This window comes from Macaca thibetana, chromosome 9 (assembly GCF_024542745.1).
Source record: "Macaca thibetana thibetana isolate TM-01 chromosome 9, ASM2454274v1, whole genome shotgun sequence".
Lineage (NCBI taxonomy): Eukaryota > Metazoa > Chordata > Mammalia > Primates > Cercopithecidae > Macaca > Macaca thibetana.
This window is the reverse complement of record NC_065586.1, coordinates 38,227,724-38,251,745: the sequence shown is the minus strand read 5'-3', so window position 1 is coordinate 38,251,745 and position 24,022 is coordinate 38,227,724. Positions and strand designations below refer to the sequence as shown.

The 24,022-nt window shown below is 42.9% G+C and overlaps 1 protein-coding gene across 3 annotated transcripts in view; it reads left to right on the top strand.

Moving 5' to 3' along the window:
* The window catches only part of LOC126963109 (zinc finger protein 25-like), a 35,347-nt gene extending 11,716 nt beyond the window's left edge, over positions 1 to 23,631 (top strand). Inside the window, exons 4-6 of one of the 3 annotated variants that reach the window (XR_007728932.1) lie at positions 16,110 to 16,236; positions 16,540 to 16,668; positions 16,767 to 16,945. Coding sequence is in view for 2 of the 3 variants with exons in the window: in XM_050805100.1 (XP_050661057.1) it covers positions 20,297 to 21,403 (1,107 nt within the window). In the remaining variant the exon portion in view is untranslated. Of the gene's footprint in view, positions 1 to 16,109; positions 16,237 to 16,539; positions 16,669 to 16,766; positions 16,946 to 19,762 lie in introns of those variants that run through there. The other 2 variants (XM_050805100.1, XM_050805098.1) reach the window with 2 other exon arrangements.
* Positions 23,632 to 24,022: the final 391 nt, after the last annotated feature.

Here is a 24,022-nt window from a genome sequence, read left to right as displayed (position 1 = left end):
GACTTCTGCCCGGACACCTTGGCTTTCTAGTACATCCTCTGAAATCTAGGGGGAAGCTGCCAAGCCTCCTTCATGCTTGCATTCTAAGCATCTGCAGACTTAACACTAGATGGAAACCATCAAGGATTACAGATTGTGCCCTACTGAACTGCGGCTCAAGCTGTACCTGGGCCCCTTTGAGCTGAAGCTGGAACCAGAGCAGCTGAGATGTGGGGAGCAGTGTCACAAGGCTGCACAGGGCAGCACTGCTCTAGGCATGGCCACTGAAACCATTAATTCCTCCTAGGCCTCTGGGCCTGTGATGGAAGGTGCTGTCCTGATGATCTCTGAAATACCTTTAAGGCTTTTTCCCCATTGTCTTGGAGTGTTACTTGGCTCCATTTCAGTCATGCTAATCATTCTAGCAAGTAGTTGCTCCACAGCTGCTTGGGCTTGGAATCTTTCTGTACCATAGGCCCAGGCTGCAAACTTTCCAGACTTTATGCTTTTATTCCCTTTTAAATATCGGTTCCAACTTTAAGTCATTTCTTTGCTCCTGTATTTGATCATAGGCTGTTAGGAGCGGTCAGGCCACATCTTGAATGCTTTGCTGCTTAGAAATTTCTTCTGCCAGATACCCTCGGTCATCATTCTTAAGTTCAGTCTTCCACAGATCCCTAGGACATGCAGCCAAGCTCTGTGCCAGGACAAAACATGGGTGACCTATACTCCAGTTTCCAATAAATTCTCATTTTCTTCTGAGACCTCATCAGCTTAGCCTTCACTGTCCATATCCCTATCAATATTTTGGTCACAACCATTTAACCAGTCTCTTAGAAGTTTCAAACTTTCCCTCATCTTAGTATCTTCTTCTGAGCCCTCTGAATTCTTCCAACCTCTGCTTGTTACTCAGTTCCAAAGCTTCTTCTGCATCTTCAGGTATCTTTATAGCAATGCTTTACTCCTCAGTACCAATTTTATGTTAGTTGTTTTTTGCATTGCTACAAATAAATACCTGAGGCTGGGTAATTTATAAAGAAAAGAGGTTTAATTGGCTCATGGTTATGCAGGCTGTACAGGAAGCATGGCACTGGCATCTGCTCAGCTTCTGGTGAGGCCTCAGGGAGCTTTTACTCATGGCAGAAAGTGAAGCAGGAGCCTGTACATCACATAGTGACAGTGGGAGCAAGAGAGAGAGATAAGGGGTAGGTCCTAGACTCTTTATTTATTTGTTTATTTATTTATTTTTTTGAGGTGAGTCTCGCTGTATTACCGAGGCTGGAGTGCAGTGCCATGATCTTGGCTCACAGCAACCTCTGCCTCCCAGGTTCAAGTGATTCTCCTCCCTCAGCTTCCCGAGTAGTAGGAACTACAGGCATGGACCACCACACCCTACTAATTTTTGTATTTTCAGTAGAGATAGGGTTTCGCCATGTTGGCCAGGCTGGTCTCAAACTCCTGACCTCAGGTTATCCACCCATCTCGGCCTCCCAAAGTGCTGAGATTACAAGCGTGAGCCACCACACCTGGTGCCAGACTCTTTTAAATAACCAGATCTCATGTAAACCGAATGAGAACTCACTCATCATCAAGAGAATGGTGCTAAACCATCCATAAGAGATACACCCCCATGACCCAAATGCCTCCCACCAGTCCCCAACTCCCACACTGGGGATTATATTTCAACATGAAATTTGGAGGGGACACACACCCAAACTATATCAGTAGGCCAGTAAGAAAAACGTGCCACACACTTTCTCCCCAAAATTTAGCAACCTCTTTCTTTATTAAGTACTCCACTGAGGCTGAGTGCAGTGGCTCATACCTATAATCCCAGCACTTTGGGAGGTTGAGGTGAGTGGATCACCTGAGGTCAGGAGTTCTAGACCAGCCTGGCCAAGATGGTGAAACCCTGTCTCTACTAAACATATGAAAATTAGCTGGGCGTGGTGATGGGCACCTGTAATCCCAGCTACTTGGGAGGCTGGGTGGAAGAACTGCTTGAACCCGGGAGGCAGAGGTTGTAGTTGCAGTGAGCTGAGATCATGGAGTTGCACTCCAGCCTGGGTGACAGAGCAAGACTCTGTCTCAAAAAAAAAGAAAAGAAAAGAAAAAGAAAGTACTCCACTGGTTGATGGTTTAAAAAAAAAAAAAAAAAAAAAGATTCTAGAGTCCCAAAAAGTTGATTCTATCAGTTTTTGTCAGCTTTAATGATTGCCTTAGTGGAGGGACCAATTCTTAGAGCTCCTGAAGTCACCATTTCTCGTGAAGTCACTCATGTTGAAAGGTTTTTAACTACAGATTCGGTTCATTTAATATAATTGATACTAGGATTATTTATCTTAGGTATTTTTTCCTGAGTGAGTTTTGGTAGTTATCTTCTTTCAAGGAATTAATCCATGTAATCTAAGTTGTCAACTTTATGCACATAGACTGGTTCTTGGTATTCTCTTATTATCCTTTTACTGTTTGTATGGCCTATAGTAACTATTTGCCTTTTCGTTTCTGATATTGTTAACATGTATTTTTTATCTTGGTCATTCTGGATACAGGTTTATCAGCTTTGTTAGTTTTGTTTAGAGAACCAACTTCAAATGTTATTTTCCAATAATATTAAACAAAGTGCTCACCTATTATTTTCAAGGATTTGATGACATTGCAGATAAGTTTCTGTTACTGATTTCTAGTTTAAGTCTACTGTGTTCAGAGAATATATTTGGTAGATTTCAATTCTTTTAGTTTAAGATATTTTTCTGGCCCCGAAAATGGTCTTTCAGTGAATATTTCATGAAAAGATGTGAGCACTTTGTTAACACATTTGTAAGTATTTTGAAGGAGGGTTTAGTATACAAAATAGTCTTTTCTTTTTCCCTTCTTCTGTAAGCAGTCTGTTTTAAATTTTATAGTTTACTGTTATGGCTATATGAGATTTTTTTTTTTTTTTTTTTTTTTTTTTTTTTTTTTTTTGAGATGGAGTTTCAGTCTTTGTTGCCCAGGCTGGAGTGTAATGCCACGATCTCGGCTCACCAGAACCTCCATGTCCTGGGTTCAACCAATTCTCCTGCCTCAGCCTTCCTAGTAGCTGGGATTACAGGCAAGAGCCACCACGCCTGGCTAATTTTGTATATTTAATAGAGACGGGGTTTTTCCATGTTGGTCAGGCTGGTCTCGATCTCCCAACCTCAGGTGATCCGCCCGCCTCGGCCGCCGAAAGTGTTGGGATTACAGGCGTGAGCCACCGCAACCGGCCCTGTTAGCTTTTATATCTGATTTGCCATGTGGTTTTTTTTGTAGTTTCTATTAAGTATATTCTAGAATGCCTTGCAAAATTAGTACTTCATTTGTATGCTTTTAACATCTTTGTATTTATGAAAACATCTTTTTTTATTATCCTTGAATGAAAAATTAGGCAGGGCATGGAATTCTAGGTTCAAAACCTTTTTCCTTTGTGGGTGTTTTTTCTTTGTCTTTAACATTGGGTTCTACATATGAAAAGTCATATGTCAGTTTTGCCCTTATTCTCTTAGGTAATCTCTTAATTGCTGAAATAGAATTGCTGTCATCAAAGAAACTAGTACTTGTATGTTTTCACAGAAATAGAAGTGTTGCTTTAAATAAATACAGATGTATTTCAACAGAATAAAATGTCTACCTGTGTATATCACACAATTTTGTGTTTCTCTTTTTGTCTGTATTGTGCCCATATTTAGGGACCTTGGTGAAGTAATCATGTTGCCCAATTGACCCTGGTACCATTATGTGGTGGGGTCTCTTCATCAGCTCTTGCTTTATACTGGATGCTCTTTGGTTTTTGTTGTTGTTTTTTAAGTGGGGAATCTTTAATAATTTTCCTATCAGTCATTCTTCTGTCCTTGCCAAACCCCAGCCCTTTGACTCTGAGCATAGAAGTTGACATGAGCTCTTTGTTAGGATGTGTGTCCAAGAGCTGGATTCTCTTATCTGGTCTTAGGAATTCTAGATATTTCCAAAATTTCTCAAAAGGCCTGCTTACTAATTACAGCTTTCACTCCTTTGCTGTGCTGGTGTGTGGTTATGCTAATTTGGACTCTTTACATTTGGATTTTGAACTACTACTGTCCCTTATTTGTAAATCTCCCTTTCTTTGGTTTCCTAGATACCCCTCCTGGTCTCTTATGTTTAGAGAAGTTCTCTCAGGCTCCATAGTCTGGGCCTAGTCTCCTGCCATTATCTCAGATACTGCTGTTCCTACAGCTGCTGCTGCTGCTGCTTCTTCTTTTTTTTTTTTTTTTTTTGAGACAGAATCTCACTCGGTCATCCAGGCAGGAGTGCAGTGGTTCAATCTTGGCTAACTACAAGCTCTGCCTCCCAGGTTCACGCCATTCTGCTGCCTCAGCCTCCTGAGTAGCTGGGACTACAGGCGCCTGCCACCATGCCCAGCTAATTTTTTTTTCTTTTTTTTTAGTAGAGACGAAAGTGCTGGGATTACAGGCGTGAGCCACCGTGCCCGGCCCCCACAGCTTCTTTTTTGGGCTCTCCTAGAACTCTATTTTTTATATATTTGAAAATTCTGTTTGTGGAAACTTACTCATATGTGTATCTGCCAAAATGGACAATTCCAGCTTTATGTTCCACAGTCACTTTAAGCACAGAATAAACGAAATTCAACTCATTAACTCCTGCCCAACTCATCCTTTTCCTTGTATTCCTGTTTCATTTACAGACTTCCTTGTTGCCGCACAATAATGTTAGTTTGTAAAAAATTAGCTGGGTGTGGTGGTGGGTGCCTGTAGTCCCAGCTACTTGGGAGGCTGAGGCAGGAGAATGGTGTGAACCTGGGAGGTGGAGCTTGCAGTGAGCTGAGATCCCGCCACTGCACTCCAGCCTGGGCAACAGAGTGAGACTCCATGTCAAAACAAACAAACAAACAAAAAACCAAACCGACTGGGCATGGTGGCTCAGACCAGTAATCCCAGCACTTTGGGAGGCCAAGGCGGGCAGATTACCTGAGGTCAGGATTCAAGACCAGCCTGGCCAACATGCTGAAACCCTGTCTCTACTAAAAATACAAAAATTAGCAGGGTGTGGTGGCAGGCGCCTGTAATCCCAGGTACTTGGGAGGCTGATGTAGGAGAATCGTTTGAACCTGGGAGGCGGAGGTTGCAGTGAGCCGAGATTGCGCCATCCAGCCTGGGAGACAGAGCCAGACTCCATCTCAAAAGAAAAAAGAAAAAAAAAAAAAAAAACCAAGAATTTATATCCAGCCAAGATGTTCTGCAAGTAAAAATACTGCCTTTCAGATTTCATGGAATATAAATAAAGCAATGATCAGAAGAAATTTCATAGCCTTAAACAGTTCTACCAATAAAAGTGAATGAATGAAAATAATTGGCACTATGACTGTACCCACAAGCAAGGCATACAGACACTATGGGAGCTGCCCTCCCTCTTTCTGTTTTGTTTCTCTATTACTATTATTAATAGACACAAAGACTAAATAGCAATAAAGGCCAAAACGAGCAAAGAAAGTGGCAGCCCTTGAATTTGCAAATATGCACACACTCTTGGGCGAGGTTCGCTGGTCTGCGGGAAAGGGCCAGGGAAGTCACACCTGCACTCTGGGGTGAGGTTCTCCAGTCCACGAATGCGGGGGCCAAAGAAGTCATGCCGGCTCCTGCTGGTGGCAGACTTTTATGCATTGGTACTGGAAGGGGGAGGGCAGTGGGTGGGATAAGGGCATGATAGGGGCGTCTCCATAGGCATGGCCAGGTAAGTTTCGACCTCTTTGGATTGACGTCACCTGGCGCATGCTTGGTTGATCTGCATCTTCCCGGGCATGGGCTGCATTTTCCCACCCGCAGGAAAGTTGGTGAGGAAGAACCTGGAAGCAACATGGATTATGCCTTCTTGTTCACCTTCCTCCATCTTGTCCTTTCTCCTCAGCCAAACAGTCCAACCTCTTATTGATTATAAGAATTTAGGGCACCATTTTCTGTCTGGCTGCTTCCTGCTGTTAGGGGGCGTAGTTAGGGCCTGAGGTTGGCAGTTGGGTGTAGGGATGCAGGAGCATTTGGTTGAAGGTGACTCAGGTGATCTCTTGGACCCTGGCTCAGAGAAATTTTATTAGAATGGGAGCAAGACATAACGTAAGACAGAGGATTAGTATGGGAATTAGGAATGGAAGCATCTGCTGTACTACAGGCAGCAGCCATACTGGTGGTCTGGGGGTTAAGGGGGTGTTAAATTGTTGAAGCTCCTTTTTGATTTTGTTTAATGTTTGGACGTTGGTGTCAACCAGGCCTGATTCATTTACATAGTAGCAACACTCCTCTCCTAGGAAGAGGCATGTTCCTCATTTTTCAGCAGTAAGAAGATCTAATGCTCATCTATTTTGTGCTGCTACCTGGGCCACTGAGGTGATTTGACGTTGTAAAGAGGCTAAGCTTTCAGCTGAAGCCTCTATGGCTGCCTGGACCTGAGTGGAGAGGGTCTGTGTGGATTGAATCGAGTGGGTGAGGGCCCCTGTTCCAAGTCGTGAGGCTACTAGGGACGATGCTAGGGAAACTCTGATAATTAAGGGAAGAAAAACGGCCCACTTTTGGATGTTATTGCTGGGGCTGAGCTGGGAAGCTAGTTCGGACAATTCTCCTTCCCTATATAGGGTTAAGCTAGGCACTAAAGATACTGGAATACAAAGGGATTGGGTGATGCAGGTGTGGTTAAGAGTTTTATATAGAGTTTGGTTACACCAAAAGTAGCCTCCAACGGGGGCCATCTGGGTCCTGCTGGGAGCTTGGGTGCAATTACACCATGAAGAGTTTGGAGTAGAGTAGCAGAAAGGAAGGGTTTGACTGTGGATTACGGTATAATGGGACTTGAGGCAAGGATATTGCTTGAGAGGAGCTGGTAGAGTTAGTGGTGATATTGAATGCGGCTGGTAGAGGGACTGCCACTAAGGGAGCTTTTCCAAGTGCAGCGCAAAAAAAGCAGTTGGAGAGGTTTCTTACTCCAGCAGCCTGGGTTAAGTCCCTAGCGAATAAATGTTAGCCATGAGAATGGGTCCTCATTGTTAGGGGGGCTTGGGGGCTTAACAGCTTCTGTATTTTTTGTTCATGAGATTCTATGGCTGAGGTTAAATTTTGTAGGGTCTGTACATTCTTAGGAAGATGTACTTGTTTACTCTTAGGGAGGTGTACTTGTTGCACATATAGTCTCTTTATTTGGAGGGTTGCGGTGGGATATGAGGACCAAGATGTTGCATATAGTCCACCTTTAACTCCCTGAGCCCACCGGGGGTCCCAGGGATCCTTAATATTAAGAATGTATCCTCCTGATGTTCTATTTCTTACAAAAGGTCGATCATTGGGGGTGCAAATGCCATTTGCACACATTAAACCTATCTCATGCATGTTGCAATAGTTGTATGGACACCCCAGGTTGGTCTCTTGCCAGTCATTTTTACACTTATATTCAGTTTGGTTGTACAAGAAACATATGACTGGGCGGTCGTAGTTGCCAACAGAACTCAGGTGAAAGTTAAGGAGGAGGGCAGCTTGACAGCCCTGAGGGGAGCAATCTGCAGTACCTTGCGTTTGTGAGTGAGCCTGGTTGTCTGTAGACCAGGTTTCAGTTATAGAAAATCTCCATACAAATTTAGGATTAGTAAGGCTAGCAGGAATAATTAGAGTGAACCATAATAGTGGTAACAAAGGTGTAGAGGGTAAGTTCAACATTGCTGAAATCATAAAGGGCACCTTGCCAAGCTAGGTCTTCTATGAGAGGAAAAAGTTGGGAAACCCACTGGTTGGGGGAAGGGTCAGGAAGGAAGGTTTCTAGAGGGTCTATGAGGGGAAATTCAGTTAAGTTGAGATGGAGAATAGTGAGAAAGCGGGAAAATTTCAGAAGAGCGTAGCTCATTTAGTTTGTATTTAGCCTGGTTATTCTCAGACGGGTGGGTGACAGTTCAGTGGACTGCCACTGAGACTGAGGGGGTGGGGCTCTTTTCAGTTGAGTAAGGTGGACCCAAGAACTGTGGCCTAAGAGTTTGGCTGCTGTGGAAGTGGTAAGAATTAGTGTGTATGGACCTTTCCACTTAGGGGTAAGGCATTTTGCGTGCAGGTCCTTGAGTAAAACCTGGTCGCCTGGTGAAAGGGCTGAGGGGGCTTCTGAATTTCCTTGTGTAGGGTGGGAAAGTGACCTCTCAGCATGTTCTCTAAGTAAATTGTCTTAAGAGAGAAAAGTATGGAAGGTAGGGTGCTAACGGCGTGGGGAGGGTAGTGAGTTCTTGTAGTGAGAGGGGGCGCCCGTATACTAATTCAAAAGGACTGAGGCCTGTGGGGCCTCTAGGTGTAGCTCGTAGCCGGGTAAGGGCAAGGGGAAGCAAGGTTACCCATGATTGACATGTCTCTATGGAAAGTTTGGTTAGTTGTTGCTTGATGAGTCCATTGGCCCGTTCAACCTTTCCAGATGACTGGGCGGACAGGAGACATGATTTAAGGTGTGTGAAGTGTGTAGCTATTAATTTTGGGTCTGATAGGGGTCCTGTTGGGGATTCCTTGGCAGCTTGGTAGAGGGGTTTGGCCAAGACCCCAAATTTGTAGCTTCCAAGTAATGTTGAGAGAATCTGCCACTAGCTGGATCACTTGGAAATAAAAGCCGGGCCGTTATCAGATTGGATTGACCAGGGAAGCCCAAAATGAGGAATGATTTGTTCTATGAGAATAGAGGCTACAATGGATGCACTTTCTCCTGTGGTGGGGTAGGCTTCTATCCATCCTGAAAAGGTATCTACCAGGGTGAGTAGGTAACAAAGCTTTTTGTGCCTAGGCATGTGGGTGAAATCAATCTGCCTATCCTCTCCAGGTTGATGACCTCTAAGCTGATGACTTGGATGGGTGTTGCGTATTTCCCCCTGAGCATTTGCCTTTAGGCAGATTAAACACTGTTGGCTAATTTTCTTGAGGTGAGAAAGAAGGGATGGACACTCAATGATGGGGTTTAAAAAGTTGTATAGAGCCTGGTGTCCGATGTGTAAAGAGTTGTGAATATCTCTTAAGATGTGTTGTGTTTGAGCTTCAGGGAGGATGACACGGTTATGGATAAAGATCCATTGGTCGGGGGTAATAGTTGCATGTGGGTTCTGTAAAAGCTTGTTTTTTTCTTCTGAGGAATAAGAAGGGGTGTATTGAGGAGTTAAGAAACATAGGGATTGAGGGTTTTCTGTAGATAGTGCTATGGATTTTGCAGTGGCATCGGCCAAGTTGTTGCCTTGGGCAATGGGGTTGGTAGGTTTTTGATGTCCTCTGCAATGAACTATAGCTACCTCTTTAGGGGAGGTTAGAGCTTCTAGCAACCGTTGGATATGTTTCCCGTTTATGATAGGGGTTCCTTTGGTGGTTAAAAACCCACGTTCTTGCCAGAGGATGGAGTGTGTGTGTGCTATCATGTATGCATACTCAGAATCAGTATATATATTAACTGTTTTTCCTCAGAGAGATGGAGTACCCAGGTTAAGGCAGTGAGTTCTGCTTTTTGTGAGGTTGTGCCTAATGGTAGAGGCTTGGCTTCTATTACCTGTGTGTTAGTGACTACTGCATATCCCACGTGTCTGTTTCCATGGGGGTCAATGAATGAACTCCCGTCCACAAAGAATGTCAGTTGTGGGTCTGGGAGGGGTTGATCCCATAAGTGGAGATGGGTTGGGAGAGCTAACTGGATAATCTCTGGGCATGGGTGTTCTGGGGTGTGTGAGGTATTTGGGGTAGGCAGGAGAGTAGCAGGATTGAGAGAAGAACAGGTGGCTATTTTAATGTCAGGATTTTCTAAAAATAGGACATGGAATAACTGTATGCAGGAAGGAGTGAGATGACTGATGCATTTGTGGGAAATTAAGTCTTGAAGACGATGTGTGGAATGGACCATAAGGGGGCCTCCTAAGGTAAGTTTTAAAGCTTCTTTGGTTAGTTCTGCCACTGCAGCAAGAGCACGTAGGCAGGGCTGCCATCCCTGTACTGTGGTGTCTAGTTGTTTGGAGAGATAAGTGACCGGTCTGAAGGTTGTGCCTATTGGCTGGGCAAGGAGACCTGTAGCTATCTTGTGACGTTCATCAGTGAAGAGGTAGAATGGGTACAGGGGGTTGGGTAAGGAGAGAGTAGGGGTGGACAGAAGACATGATTTAAGGCATGTGAAGTGTTTAGCTATTAATTTTGGGTCTGATAGGGGTCCTGTTGGGGATTCCTTGGCAGCTTGGTAGAGGGGTTTGGCCAAGACCCCGAAATTTGGGATCCAATGTTGGAAGAATCCTACAAGACCTAAGAAAGATAGGATTTCTTCTCCATTAGATGGGGGGGGTGAGACTCTGAATGAGACTTAATCTGTCTGTAGTCAGTGATTTGGACACCGAGGTAAGTTCTATGCCTAGGTATATAACCTTGGGAAGGCAAAGTTGGGCCTTTTGTTTGGTAATCCTATAGCCCAGCCTACCTAAGAAGTCAAGTAGGGTGGCAGTATCCTGTTAGGAAACGTCATGTGAGGGGCTACATAGAAGTAAATCATCAACATACTGGATAATGGTGCTGGAGCAGAAGGGGCACTGGGCTAGGTCTTTGGCCAATGCCTGCCCAAAGAAGTGGGGGCTGTCTTGGAAACCTTGGGGAAGAACCGTCCAAATTAGTTGAGTAGAGACATGGGTTTTGGGATCTTCCCAAGTGAAGGCAAAGATAAAGTAGCAATCAGGATGTAAAGGAATAGAAAAGAATGCATCTTTTAGATCAAGGACGGTGAAGTGGGAAGTCTCAGGCGGTATTCATGAAAGAAAGGTATAGGGGTTAGGGACTACTGGGTGTGTTGGGATTACTGCCTCATTAATGACACGTAAGTCTTGAACTAGTCTGTAAGCTCCTGAGGGTTTCTTCACAGGGAGGATGGGGGTGTTGCATGGAGAATGGGTAGGGATTAAAATCTGCTGTTGGAGTAGACGGTCGATGATGGGTTTGATTCCTTGCCAGTGACGCAGTGGGAGAGAGAACTGAGGGTGAGACAGAAAGTGGGTAGAGTCCTTCAGGTGGATAAAGACTGGTAAGTGATGTCGAGCAACAACTGGGGTAGATGTATCCCACACCTGAGGGTCAACTGGCACTGGGAACACTGGGGAAGGTGTATTGGGGCCCTGATTATGGGTACACAAAGGCATTATTAGGGTAACATTGGAGCTGGGGAGGGGATGAGAGGGCAGGTTAATGGAAGCCTTGAGCTTGGTTAAGATGTCTCATCCTAAGAGGGGGGTGGGACAGGAGGGCATGATGAGGAAAGAGTGGGCAAAATATGCATAGTCCAGGCAACAGTTTAACATTGGGGTCTGGCGAGGGTTAGATGGCTTACCGTCCACCCCCACCACTGAAATAGTGGAGGGTTGGCTAGGTCGACTATAGGACGACAAAACAGAGTAGGTAGCTCCCGTATCGATGAGAAAAGAAGTTGCCTTACCCGCTACCTGTAGCGTTACCCTGGGCTCGGCGAGGGTGACCGGGGTCTCCAAGTGTGGGCACCGTCAGTCGTCATCAAGGTGTAGGAGTTGGAAGGAGCCTTCCGACCTTTGAGGAGAAGCACCACGTTGAGGCGTGGTGCCTGTCCTGACAGCGGGGCAATCAGACTTCCAATGCCCTTCCTGATGGCATACTGGACATGGCGCGGTAGGCAAGTGAGGATTTGGGCACTTCCTGGCCCAATGCCCAGTTGTGCCACACTTGAAACAAGGATTGGACGGTAGACTCCCCTTTGCCTGAGGGCACTTATCGGCCCAATACTTGGGGTCTCTGCATTTGAAGCAAGCATCCTTAGGAGACTTGCCCTGTGTCTTCCCTGCCAGCAGAGTGGGCAACGCTGGTTGGAGGGCAGCCACTAGAGCTTGCACCTGAAGCACAGCCCTTCTTTTCTCCTTGTCTAGCTCTGCGGCCTCAGCTGCTTCTTCTCTGGAGTTAAAAACTTTAAAGGCCAATTTTACTAAGTCCTGTATGGGGGTTTGAGGCCCATCTTCAACCTTTTTTAGCTTTTTTCGAATATCTGAGGCTGACTGGGAGATAAAATAGGAGGCTAGGACAGCTGCTCCGGCTGGGGAGGTAGGGTCCAGCTGGGTAAATTGGGCTAGTGCCTCTGTAAGGCGATTTAGGAAGGAAGCCGGGTTCTCATCTGGGTGCTGGATGATTTCCTTTAGTTTATCAAAATTGACCACTTTGTTAGAGGCTGCCTGCATACCGGCCAAGAGACATTGAACCATAATGTCTCTCCTACGGCGGCCGGGCTGCTGTGGTTGGTAGTCCCAATCTGGTTCTATGGACGGGACAGCCATCTCTCCTAACGGGACGGTGGCATCAGTTAAATGCCATTGATCTGCATGTTGCCTGGCGGCTGCAAGAATACGCTCTCTTTCCTCTTGGTTAAGGGAGGAGGACAAAATGACCTGTAAGTCATGCCAGGTTAGATCATATGCCTGACATAGGTATCTAAACTCCTTGGAATATAAGATGGGGTTAGCAGAGAAATCGCCAAGCCATTTCAATCTTGGAAAGGACTGCCAAGGAAAAAGGGACATGGACTCTAACTAGTCCTTCAGCTCTGGCGACCTCTCGGAGGGGGGCCAACAAACTAACAGGGGAAGTTGAAACAGACTGACCAGTTGGGTAGGTTGAGACCAGCTGACCGGTAGAGGGGGTTGGGGCAGGCTGACCGGTAGAGGGGGTTGGGGCAGGCTGACCGGTAGAGGGGGTTGGGGCAGGCTGACCGGTAGAGGGGGTTGGGGCAGGCTGACCGGTAGAGGGGGCTGGGGCAGGCTGACTGGTAGAGGGCTGACTAGTGGGGGCTGCTACCGCGGTCTTGGAGCGAGTGTGGATGGAAATGGGAGAGGTAAGAGGAGTGGCTGAGCGAGGGGCGGTAGGAGGAGCATAGGGAGGGGGGTTGGTAGGTTGGGAGGGAGGTGACCCACTGTCGGCCCTGTCTGAGATGGAAGTAGAATCTTCCTCTGCTTGTGGTGTGAGGGCCGAGGGCTGGGTTTTAGCTAACAAGACCTGGGCCATTGAACACTGGGCGCACAGGTCTGGGCGAGAGTGCAAGTCCCAAAAGCCTTGGACATAGATAATCTCTGACCACTTTCCAAGCCTTTGGCAGAAATTAGAGCGATCTAATAGAATGTTATAGTCAAGTGTGCCCTCTGGTGGCCATTGAGATTGGTTGTCTAATTTATACTGTGGCCATGCCTCAGTGGAGAGGAAAATTAGCTGCTTTCGTTTTAAATCCTGAGCCAGATGTAAGGCTTCTAAATTTTGGAGAAGACACCCTAAGGGGGTGTTTCTGGGGACTTTTGATTGTGAGGCTCCCATTGTTTAACCAACGGAAATAGGAACCGATCTCACATGGTGGCAAAGCGTCCCTTGCTGCTGCAGGAGACCGGGGGCTCCGGAGTGAGCCACTAATGGAGAATTGAGGAGCTTCAAGATGGACGTCTCCGGGTTGAAGACCTCACTGCACCACAGGGTGGCTACATCCTTGGGCATACGTATGACTCTAGGCCAAGGACACGGAAATGGATAGAGATGGTTAACAAAGGGAAGTACTCACGGAAGAAGAAATTCTCAGAGCGGCACCAGTGGAAAGCTGGAACACTTACTCGGTGTTGGTGGCTGGTTGGGTTGGGAGCTGGTTCGCTGGGGAGGAGGTTCCTCAGACCCCTAGGGGATGCTGAGGAAGTATCTCCTCCCAGGTTTTCGGCACCACCTGTTTTGTTTCTCTATTACTATTATTAATAGACGCAAAGACTAAATATCAATAAAGGCCAAAACGAGCAAAGAAAGTGGCAGCCCTTGTATTTGCAAATATGCACGCACTCTTGGGCGAGGTTCACTGGTCCGCAGGAAAGGTCAGGGAAGTCACGCCTGCGCTCTCGGGTGAGGTTCTCCCATCCATGAATGCGGGGGCCGAAGAAGTCACGCCGGTTCCTGCCAGCGGTAGACTTTTATGCATTGGTACTGGAAGGGGGAGGGCAGTGGGCGGAATAAAGGCGTGATAGGGGCATCTCCATAGGTGTGGCCGGGTAAGTTTCGATCTCTTTGGATTGACGTCACCTGGCGCATGCTCGGTTGATCTGAATCTTCCCGGGCATGGGCTGCATTTTCCCGCGCATGGGAAAGTTGGTGAGGAAGAACCCGGGAGCAACATGGATTGTCCCTTCTTGTTCACCTTCCTCCATCTTGTCCTTTCTCCCTCACCCAAACACTTTCTCCTGGTGGTTATTAACTAATTTCCAATTAATTACAAAGTCACATTATACTTCTTTCCCCCACTGCTATTGCTTTCATATAAATGTTTTTCTGATTTTTCTAATGTGCCATTTGCTACTTCTACATTAAAGTTTTCTCCTAAGCCACTGATTTACCCCTGTAACTCCAGTGCTTACTTGACACATCTCTTCAGTGGCTCCTAGTGTCTGTATTTTCATCTACACAGTGAATTGTGAGCATCCCAGAGATATATGACATTTCACATAATATGAAATAGCAGAATATCTATTTATGTTTTCTCTTATATGAACAAAAGAAACTTGTTAAGTTTATTATTATTGTTATTATTATTATTGAGATGGAGTCTCACTCTGTCACCCAAGCTGGAGTTCAGTGGTACGATCTTGGCTCACTGCAACCTCTGCCTCCCAGGTTCAAGCCATTCTCTTGGCTCAATTTCCTGAGTAGATGGGACTACAGGTGCGTGCCACAACGCCTGATGAATTTTTGTAATTTTTAGTAGAGATGGGGTTTTGCCATGTTGGCCAGGCTGGTCTCAAACTCCTGCCTTCAGGTTATCCACCTGCTTTGACCTCTAAAAGTGGTGGAATTACAGGCGTGGGCCACTGCACCCAGCCTAATTTTTTTTTTTTTTTTTTTTTTTTTTTTTTTTTTTTTAAGGTAGAGTTTCGCTGTGTCTTACTGCAGCCTTGACTTCCCAGGTTCATGAGATTCTCCCATATCACCCTCTCAAGTAGCTGGTGTTACAGGCCTGAGCCACCACATCCACCCCCTTAATTCTTAATAAACATTAATGCATGCAAATGTATGTAATATATTAATAAGCAGAGATTTATTTGTTAAGTATGTATGCAAAATATACTTTACTGATCCAAAAGACAGATTCAGAATTTCTTCTTGTCCTGACCCTTGACTTTACACTGTAACCTTCTAACTAATCTTGGTCCTATGCCCTACCATAGGTATGTACCTACCAAGGTATATACCTACTATAGGTATATACCCACTGTAGATATCATACCTACCAAGTTACATGTGGTTTCCTAAACTTGCCATTTCTATGCATCCATGCCTTTGCCGATTGTGTTTTCTTTATTCCTAAAGTTAGTCAGTTTGACCACCTAATAAAATCTAACATGACAATATGAAATGCAAATAATTACCCCCATTTGTGATAGTCTCATATTGTGTACATGTTTCTATCATGGCACCTGCTTCACATACTGTGTTTTAGCATTTTCACCTTTGTCTCCCTGGCAAAATATAAGCTCCTTGATCACAGGAATAGAGTCATGTGTCACTTAGTGACGGGGATATGTTCTGAGAAAGGTATCATTAGGTGACTTCATCATGCAAACATCATAGAATGTCCCTACACAAGCCTAGATAGTATAGCTGACTGCACACCCAGGCTATGTGGTGTCGCCCTTTGCTCCTAGGTTACAAACCTATATAGTATGTTACTGTACTGAACACTGTAGGCAATTTGTGACACAATGGTAAGAATTTATGTATCTAAACATAGAAAACAGACAATAAAAATACTGCATTTTCTTACAGGATCTTCATCATATATGGATTCTGTCATTAACTGAAATGTCATTATGCAGCATGTGACACTCGTTTTTTTTTTTTCTTCTTTGTATCTTCAGTAGAGTTCCAGGCATGGAGTGGGAATTCAGTAAATATGTACTGAACAAATATTCCTTCTATGAATAAAGCAGGGTACAGCATGGCACATATTCTAACTCTCCAGAGTGAACTTTGCAGTTAGTACACTAAGAGCTAGCTCACATGTCTTTTCAATGGTATGCTATCTATTCTGGTTACTTTAGATTGAACTGAAGTTTGTTATTCCAGTGACCCATGACATTAAAGGATGTTATTGTGGAATTCACCAAGGAGGAATGGAAGTTACTGACCTTTGCTCAGAGGACTCTGTATAAGGATGTGATGCTGGAAAACTATAGTCACCTGGTCTCAGTGGGTGAGGAAAACTTCTGCAGGTGTAAATCCCGCTAGTTTGCCTCTCCCTTCTTGGTTGCTGGAATGTAAGAGGTCCCTATAGGGTTGAATGATTGACATTAGCTATGATTCAGAGGTTGAAGTTAATAAATCCATTTTGGGTACTAGAAAAAATATTTGTGTCCCTGTCTCCCCACTGAAAGAATCTAAATTTGCCAAGCCTAACTGCAACCTTCATCATTCTCCTGAAACTCCACTTCCTCATCTTTCACAGTCCCTAAATTCCAAACAATTTGTATCATTTCCTTCATATTTTCATTCATAGGTTACCATGTGAATAAACCAAATGCGGTCTTCAAGTTGAAGCAAGGAAAAGAGCCGTGGATATTAGAAGTAGAATTTCCACATCGGGTCTTGCCCTGTGAGTTAGAAGAAATTATATCCCATGTTACTGGTGAGTGGTTGGTGCCTCTTGCCTTCTGAAATATATTTTTCGGCAATCTCTCACTTTTTTTTTTTTTTTTGAAACAGAGTTTTGCTCTTGTTGTCCAGGCTGGAGTCCAATGTTGCCATCTCAGCTCACCGCAACCTCCACCTCCCAGGTTCAAGCGATTCTCCTGCCTCAGCCTCCCGAGTAGCTGGGATTACAGGCATACACCACCATGCCTGGCTCATTTGGTAATTTTAGTAGAGACGGGATTTCTTCATGTTGGTCAGGCTCATCTCGAACTCCAGACCTCAGGTGATTCACCCTCCTCGGCCTCCCAAAGTGTTGGGATTACAGGCGTGAGCCACCACGCCCGGCCTTGGCAGTCTCTTTATAAATGCCTTATAGTTTTGGCAACGATTAAGGACATTTGATTTGCACATGTTTAAAAAACCTAAGTCATACCTCCAATTTTTGTTCTCTCCACTTAAATTCTCTCCTTTGCTAGACATGTTTTAAATAGATTTACTTCTCTTTCCTATATACAAACTCTAATCCCTCCTTACCCTTGTAAGATTTTTTTTGTCTTTTTCTCTAGAATCACCAGTTACTCCCTGCCATTAGAGTATGCAACTATAAAGTGTTTGTAAATCTGACTTATAACATTTTTAAATGGCATCTCCCTCCTTTTATTAACAACAAAATACCTCAGTTATTTTGGCACCAATTTTCCCATTTTTTCTTTAAACTCTGAGCAAAGATTAGAAATTGTTATGCCGCTCATCAATTCTTTCATTTCAGAGTTGCTACTTCCTGCTATGCAGTGTTTATCCTTCCCACAAAGCACTGCTTAACCTCCCTAAAATCTACTGCACCTTATTTAGATAACACTACAACAATCTCATCCTGCCTCCTTAAATGTTTGTCATGTATTTCCTAACTTGTGTACAGATGTGTTGCCAGTATCAGGAACAATGCCTAGTACATAGTAGTTGCTCACTAGATATTTGTTGAAAGAAAGAATATTAATTAACAAGAGACTGGCCGGGCATGGTGGCTCACGGCTGTAATCCCAGCACTTTGGGAGGCCAAAGTGAGTGGATCATAGTGAGACTTATGTTCATGAAAAAAAGAAATAAAACATATATAAAATAATTAACAACAGACAGACACTCTCTACTTTCTGCTCTGTGCTTTTTAGTAAGTCCTGAAAGAGCTCAACCATTCTTAAGGCCAATGCACTGGTTTTTATGATGAGGACTCCTAAAATTGACCTCTCCAGCATCTTTGCCCTGTTTATATTCTGATCCTGTATTTTTACCTTCTTATAAGATAGTTCTGCTTATTCTACTTCCTTCCTTGTTAGGCCAAAACAAAAATTGTTGATTTAAATTCCCACAGTAGCTGTGTAATGCAGCATATGTACATTGCCAGAAGCCTGCATGGTATGACTAATACTGACTCAGTATTAAGTCATTTAGTATTAAGTCATTTAGACAAAATAAAAATCTTACAAGAGTAAGGAGGTATTAGTAATATTCATTTAAATGAATTTTCTGTCAAGAACTAGTCTGGCCCTCTCCTGCCTATGCAACTTATTTCTCCTTGTGGTCCCAAGACACCTGTTAATCTCCATTTTACTCTGCTCTTAAATGTTTTCCAAACATAAGATTTATTCTTTTTTTTTTTTTTTTTTTTGAGATGGAGTTGTACTCTGTTGCCCAGGCTGGGGTGCAGTGTTGTGATCTCAGCTCACTGCAACCTCCACCTCCCCAGTTCAAGTGATTCTTCTGCCTCAGCCTCTTGAGTAGCTGGGATTACAGGTGCCCGCCACCACGCCCAGCTAATTTTTGTATTTTTAGTAGAGGTAGAGTTTCACCATGTTGATCAGGCTGGTCCTGAACTCCTGACCTCATGTGATCCACCCACCTTGGCCTCCCAAAGTGCTGGGATTATAGGCATGAGCCACCATTCCCGGCCCATACATATGATCTTATGTCATGTGTATCTGAGTTAACGTTGCATAAGTCCCTGTCAAGTGACTTTTCTTATGTATTCCCCACCATTGCTATGAAATTCCAACCCCAAGCCTCTACTGATAATCTTTCACTTGCTTTCATGGATTTAAAGATGCATAAATATGAAGGTCACTAAAGATTCTAGAAAGATGTTTAATAACTGAACCTTTAAAGATCCTGTAGTAAATTGGAAGCAGAGATGGAGAAAGCAAGAGATGAAATCGAAATTCAAGACTAGTGCTGAGTCATAAGTAACAAGTGCTTTAGAAGTGCAGGATTTGGTGGTCAGGATATGTTCAGGATTGAAAATCTCTGGTGTTACAACTAGGAATTCATCCTCATATAGATGGCTTATCCTGATGCTTTTAAGAAAATCTTTCCTTTTGGATATATGTGGTCCTCCATCTTCCTGTCCTGAAAACAAAGCCAGCTAGATGGAGAGTGAAAGCCCAAGCTACAGGACTCTTCCTCTAAGCCTGAGGAAACTGATGTTCTGAGAAAGTCCCTTTAGTATTGACACATAGATTGCTGTAGATGGATGAAGAGGAAATAAAGTAGAAGTTTGTCTGCTAAATACTAGCAATCCTAGCACAGTAATCTACGTTTGAGGGAATAAAGACCTATACTTCAGTATACTTCAGCTCCTTCTTCCAGTTTAGTCTTCCATGTAATTCCAGAGAACACTGTTGTCCAGTAGTTTTGCTTAACCTGCTTACTGTTCATGGTCCTTAAGGGGCTCACAGCATTCTCTATACTTCCCACACTCTTGTTCAGCAACACTTCAAATGTCCTGTGTTCTCCGCTCCCAGTTTTTTGTTTGTTTGTTTGTTTTGTTTTTGTCGTTAACTTTTGCCTCCAGGCTCTTAAGGTCATATTTGTAAAAATGTCAGAGTACATGGGTCTACAACTAGATTCCTTCTTCTTTGTGTGACAGCAGTTTTTAGTGTTTGTTTTAGTTTATTTTTCCAAAACAATGGGCTAGAGGAAATTTGCATTTGAGGTTCTTTCATTATGAGAAATTGACCTGAAGCCTAAGAATCAATGCTATGACAATATTAATGTGTTCATGTTTATAAAGTATTAAATTTTTGATTCCCTTGTAGAAGACCTATGGAGTATTCATGATCTAGAATCAAGATACCGGGAAAGCCAAGCTGGAAATTCAAGGCAAGTTCAAGAATTAATGTTTAAGATTAAAGATTTGTAAGCAAGAGTCTTGAAGGAGATACTGGAAATGGGAGGACACTAGTTAATACTAACTATGAGAAAACTAACACTGCAGAGCAAATCCCGAGGAATATAATCCAAATGGGAATACCCCTTTTCATAGAAACTTTGTGCAGGATCAGGAGACTGAAACTTTGAAGTAGTCTTTTTACTCTTCTGAATTAAATAATAAAGGGAGTCTTTATTACACAAAACAGAAAGCAGGCAATTGAGAGACCCTGTGAATAGAATGTAGATGCAGATTCACCTTACTAAGTGTTAAACTACAGTGCAGGTCAGAGAATGTTCACAGTGGAGAAACCCTATGGAACCAATAAATATGGGAGCATCTCTAGAAATCAGTCCTCAGAGGTACTTGGAAAATACACCTAGTCGGGGGAAAAAGCCTTAAAAGTCTTACACATTAGTGAATGTGGAACTTTCTGTCTAGGAAAGTTAAACATCAGAAAACTCGTACCACAGAGAAAGCCTATGAATGTAAGGAATGTGGGAAGTTCTTCTGTCAGAAGTCTGCCCTCATAGTACATCAGCATACTCACTCAAAGGGCAAATCCTATGACTGTGACAAATGTGGGAACTCTTTCTCCAAAAATGAAGACTTCACAAGACATCAGAAAATTTACACGAGAGATAAAACCTACGAGTGTAAAGAATGTGAGAAAATATTTTACCACCTATCATCTCTCAGTAGACATCTGAGAACCCATGCAGGAGAGAAACCCTACGAATGTAATCAGTGTGAGAAATCCTCCTACCAGAAACCACATCTCATAGAACATCAGAAAACACACACAGGGGAGAAACCTTTTGAATGTACTGAATGTGGGAAGTTCTTCTATGTGAAGGCATACCTTATGGTACATCAGAAAACACACACAGGGGAGAAACCCTATGAGTGTAAGGAGTGTGGGAAAGCCTTTTCCCAGAAGTCACACCTCACAGTACATCAGAGAACACACACAGGGGAGAAACCCTATAAATGTAAGGAATGTGGGAAATTCTTCTCTAGGAATTCACACCTCAGAACTCATCAGAGAACTCACACAGGAGAGAAACCCTATGAATGTAAGGAATGTAGAAAATGCTTCTACCAGAAGTCAGACCTCACAGTACATCAGCGAACTCACACAGGGGAGAAACCCTTTGAATGTAATAAATGTGGGAAAACCTTTTACTATAAATCAGACCTCACTAAACATCAGAGAAAACACACAGGGGAGAAGCCCTATGAATGCACAGAATGTGGCAAATCTTTCTCTGTGAATTCCGTCCTCAGATTACATCAAAGGACTCACACAGGAGAGAAGCCCTATGCATGCAAGGAATGTGAGAAGTCCTTTTTTCGGAAGTCACATTTTATTATACATCAGAGAAAACACACAGGGGAGAAGCCCTATGAGTGCCAAGAGTGTGGGGAAACCTTTATCCAGAAGTCACAACTCACTGCACATCAGAAGACACACACAAAGAAGAGGAAGGCTGAGAAGCAAGATGAGTTGAGAAATTCTCTTGACTGAATTCATCCTTCAGAACAATCAGATAATTCACACAAGAGGTACACCTTATGAATCACATCAATATAGGGAAATTTTCAGCTACAATCTTTGCTCTTTCTGTGTATCAGCAAATACATAGAGAGAAATTCTGTACATTTATTTGGGAGAAAATTTTATCATATTGTAGACTTTTCTAAATCCCAGATAACATAAATGGCAGAAGTCATGCAAATTGTAAAACAGGAGGGAAGCCTTTCAGAAGTCATACTTTTGTTTTGCAACATAGAAATCACACAGGAGAGAACTCCTGTAAGTAAAACGAATGTCAGTACATTTTCTGTCAGGGCAGCCAGCTGTAGACATCCAAAAGTTCAAGAGTGAGAAGCTCCTTAAGTATCCAGAAATCTCTTTACACAATTGGAGGTCATATACTAGAGAATTCAAAGGGATAACTGCAAAGACAGTGGTAGATATAGAAACCTTTATTAAGAATTGCTGTTTCATTCAATGTCAGATCACTGGTACTTGGATAGATATTTTAAATATTTGGGAGGTGTTCAACAAAAATTCAAATAATTTGTACTGAGGGAAACAGTTATACTAGAAATCATGTCGCCGATCTGATGCCAAGATTGTTCTATTTTAAAAGGAAACCTGCAAATGTCTACATATATGAAGCTTTTAAAAAGCACAAATTATCAGGCAACATCATTAAACATACATTAAATGTCTTTTAGTATATAGGACTTTGTATGTGAGTGTGCTATAACATGTAACTTACGGATGTTCAACATGCATGTGGAATCCATCCATAATTGTACATATGGAATATGTAACCTTAGTTCAGTGACTATTATGTGTATGAAGATGTTGCACATTAAGTCTCACTAGTGACTCTTGTTAATATTTGTATTGTAAGTGTAGTATTCCTTTTAAATTATAAGGCTTATTTTTCTCCTATTTTTTAGTGTTTGTAAATGGATATAGACAGGGGTACTAAACTAATCCTTCAAAAAGAAGTTAAAATGTTTTTGTAAAATTTTCAAATGTCAGCCAAGTTTTGCGTTAGGGACACATTTATATATAGCAAAAGCCTGAGCTGTTTTTAAACAGCTAAAAACAGTAATATTTATTACAATCTATACAGTGAAAACAAATAGTGTAATGTAAGAAGTATTATGTATCTTACTGTTGATGTGTGAGCAGGGAGCAGAGCTATCTGCATTTGTATTTTGTCTGAGAGTCCTAAGTGTTCTTCACCAACATTTTCTTCCTCATCGAAGCAACATGAAATAGTTAAGGGTGTGAACTCTGTACTCCTGCTGCCTGGGCCCCAATTCCAGCCTGGGGTATGCTACTCTGTGTGCCTCATTTCCCTTCCCATAAAAGAGTAGTGATAGTGACAACATCTTAGGATTGCTTTGAGGTCTAAATGAGTTGAAATTTTCAAAGCACTTAGAATAGTGTCTGAGACACAAGAGCTATATGTTAGAGGTTATTATCATCATTATTTGTATTTTGTGAATTACGCTGCAAAAAAAAAAAAAAAAAAGTTGGCTACCCAACATTCATCCCCCACCTTCTTGCTGCCAGTGCCTTGATTTGGTTGGTTGTTGTTTGTTTTCCTAGAAGTGATTTAGGGGCAGATCCTGACTATGCTAAGTCAGGGTTTGACAAATGATGGTCTATCAGACAGATCTAGCCCACTACCCATTTTTGTATCCTGCAAGCTAAGAATGATTTTATATTTCTAAATGGTTGAAAAAAAATCAAAGAATATTGTGACACATGAAAATTATATGATATTCAAATTTCAGTGTCCATAAATAAAGTGTTGAAAACACTAATACAAACAAAAACATCTGTTTATGTTTGACCTGTGGCTGTCTTTGCACTACCCCAGCAGAGTTGAGTAGTTGTGGCAGACACCTTATGCCCTTGAGCCTATGATCTAGCACTTTACAAAGTAAGTTTTTCTTTTACTTAGAACTGAAAATAAAAGCAATGTAGAGTTATGCTTTTATAAATATTACATGTTTCAGAAATGATGCATACAGCAATTTGTACGTGGGTAGGTTTTTTTTTGCAGTATATTTATTTTGTGCATTATATTTATATGTTAAGAGCCTGAGCTTAGAACTATTTTTTCAAAGAAATGTGTTTTTTACTTGCTGACTTGTCATAACATCAAAACAAGAAATTTCTTGATGGAATGTAGCAGTAAAATTTGAAATAAACACTGTCTAAATTAAATTGAAGCAATTCTTGTGCCTCAGCCTTCCAAGTAGCTGGGACTACAGGCATGCACCACCATACCTGGCTAGGTTTTGTATTTTTAGTAGAGATGGGGTTTCTCCATGTTGGCTGGTCTGGTCTTGAATTCCTGACCTCAAGTGATCTGCCCACCTCAGCCTCTCAAAGTACTAGGATTACAGGCATGAGCCACTGTACCCAGCCCACGTCTTCTTTGTTCATTCATCTGTTGATGGACACTTAGGTTGCTTCCAAATCTTGACTATTGTGAACAGTGCTGCAATAAACATGGGAGTCCAGATATCTCTTCAATATACTGATTTCCTTTCTTTTAGGTATATACCTAGGAGTGCTGGACTGTACAGTAGCTCTATTTTTAGTTCTCCG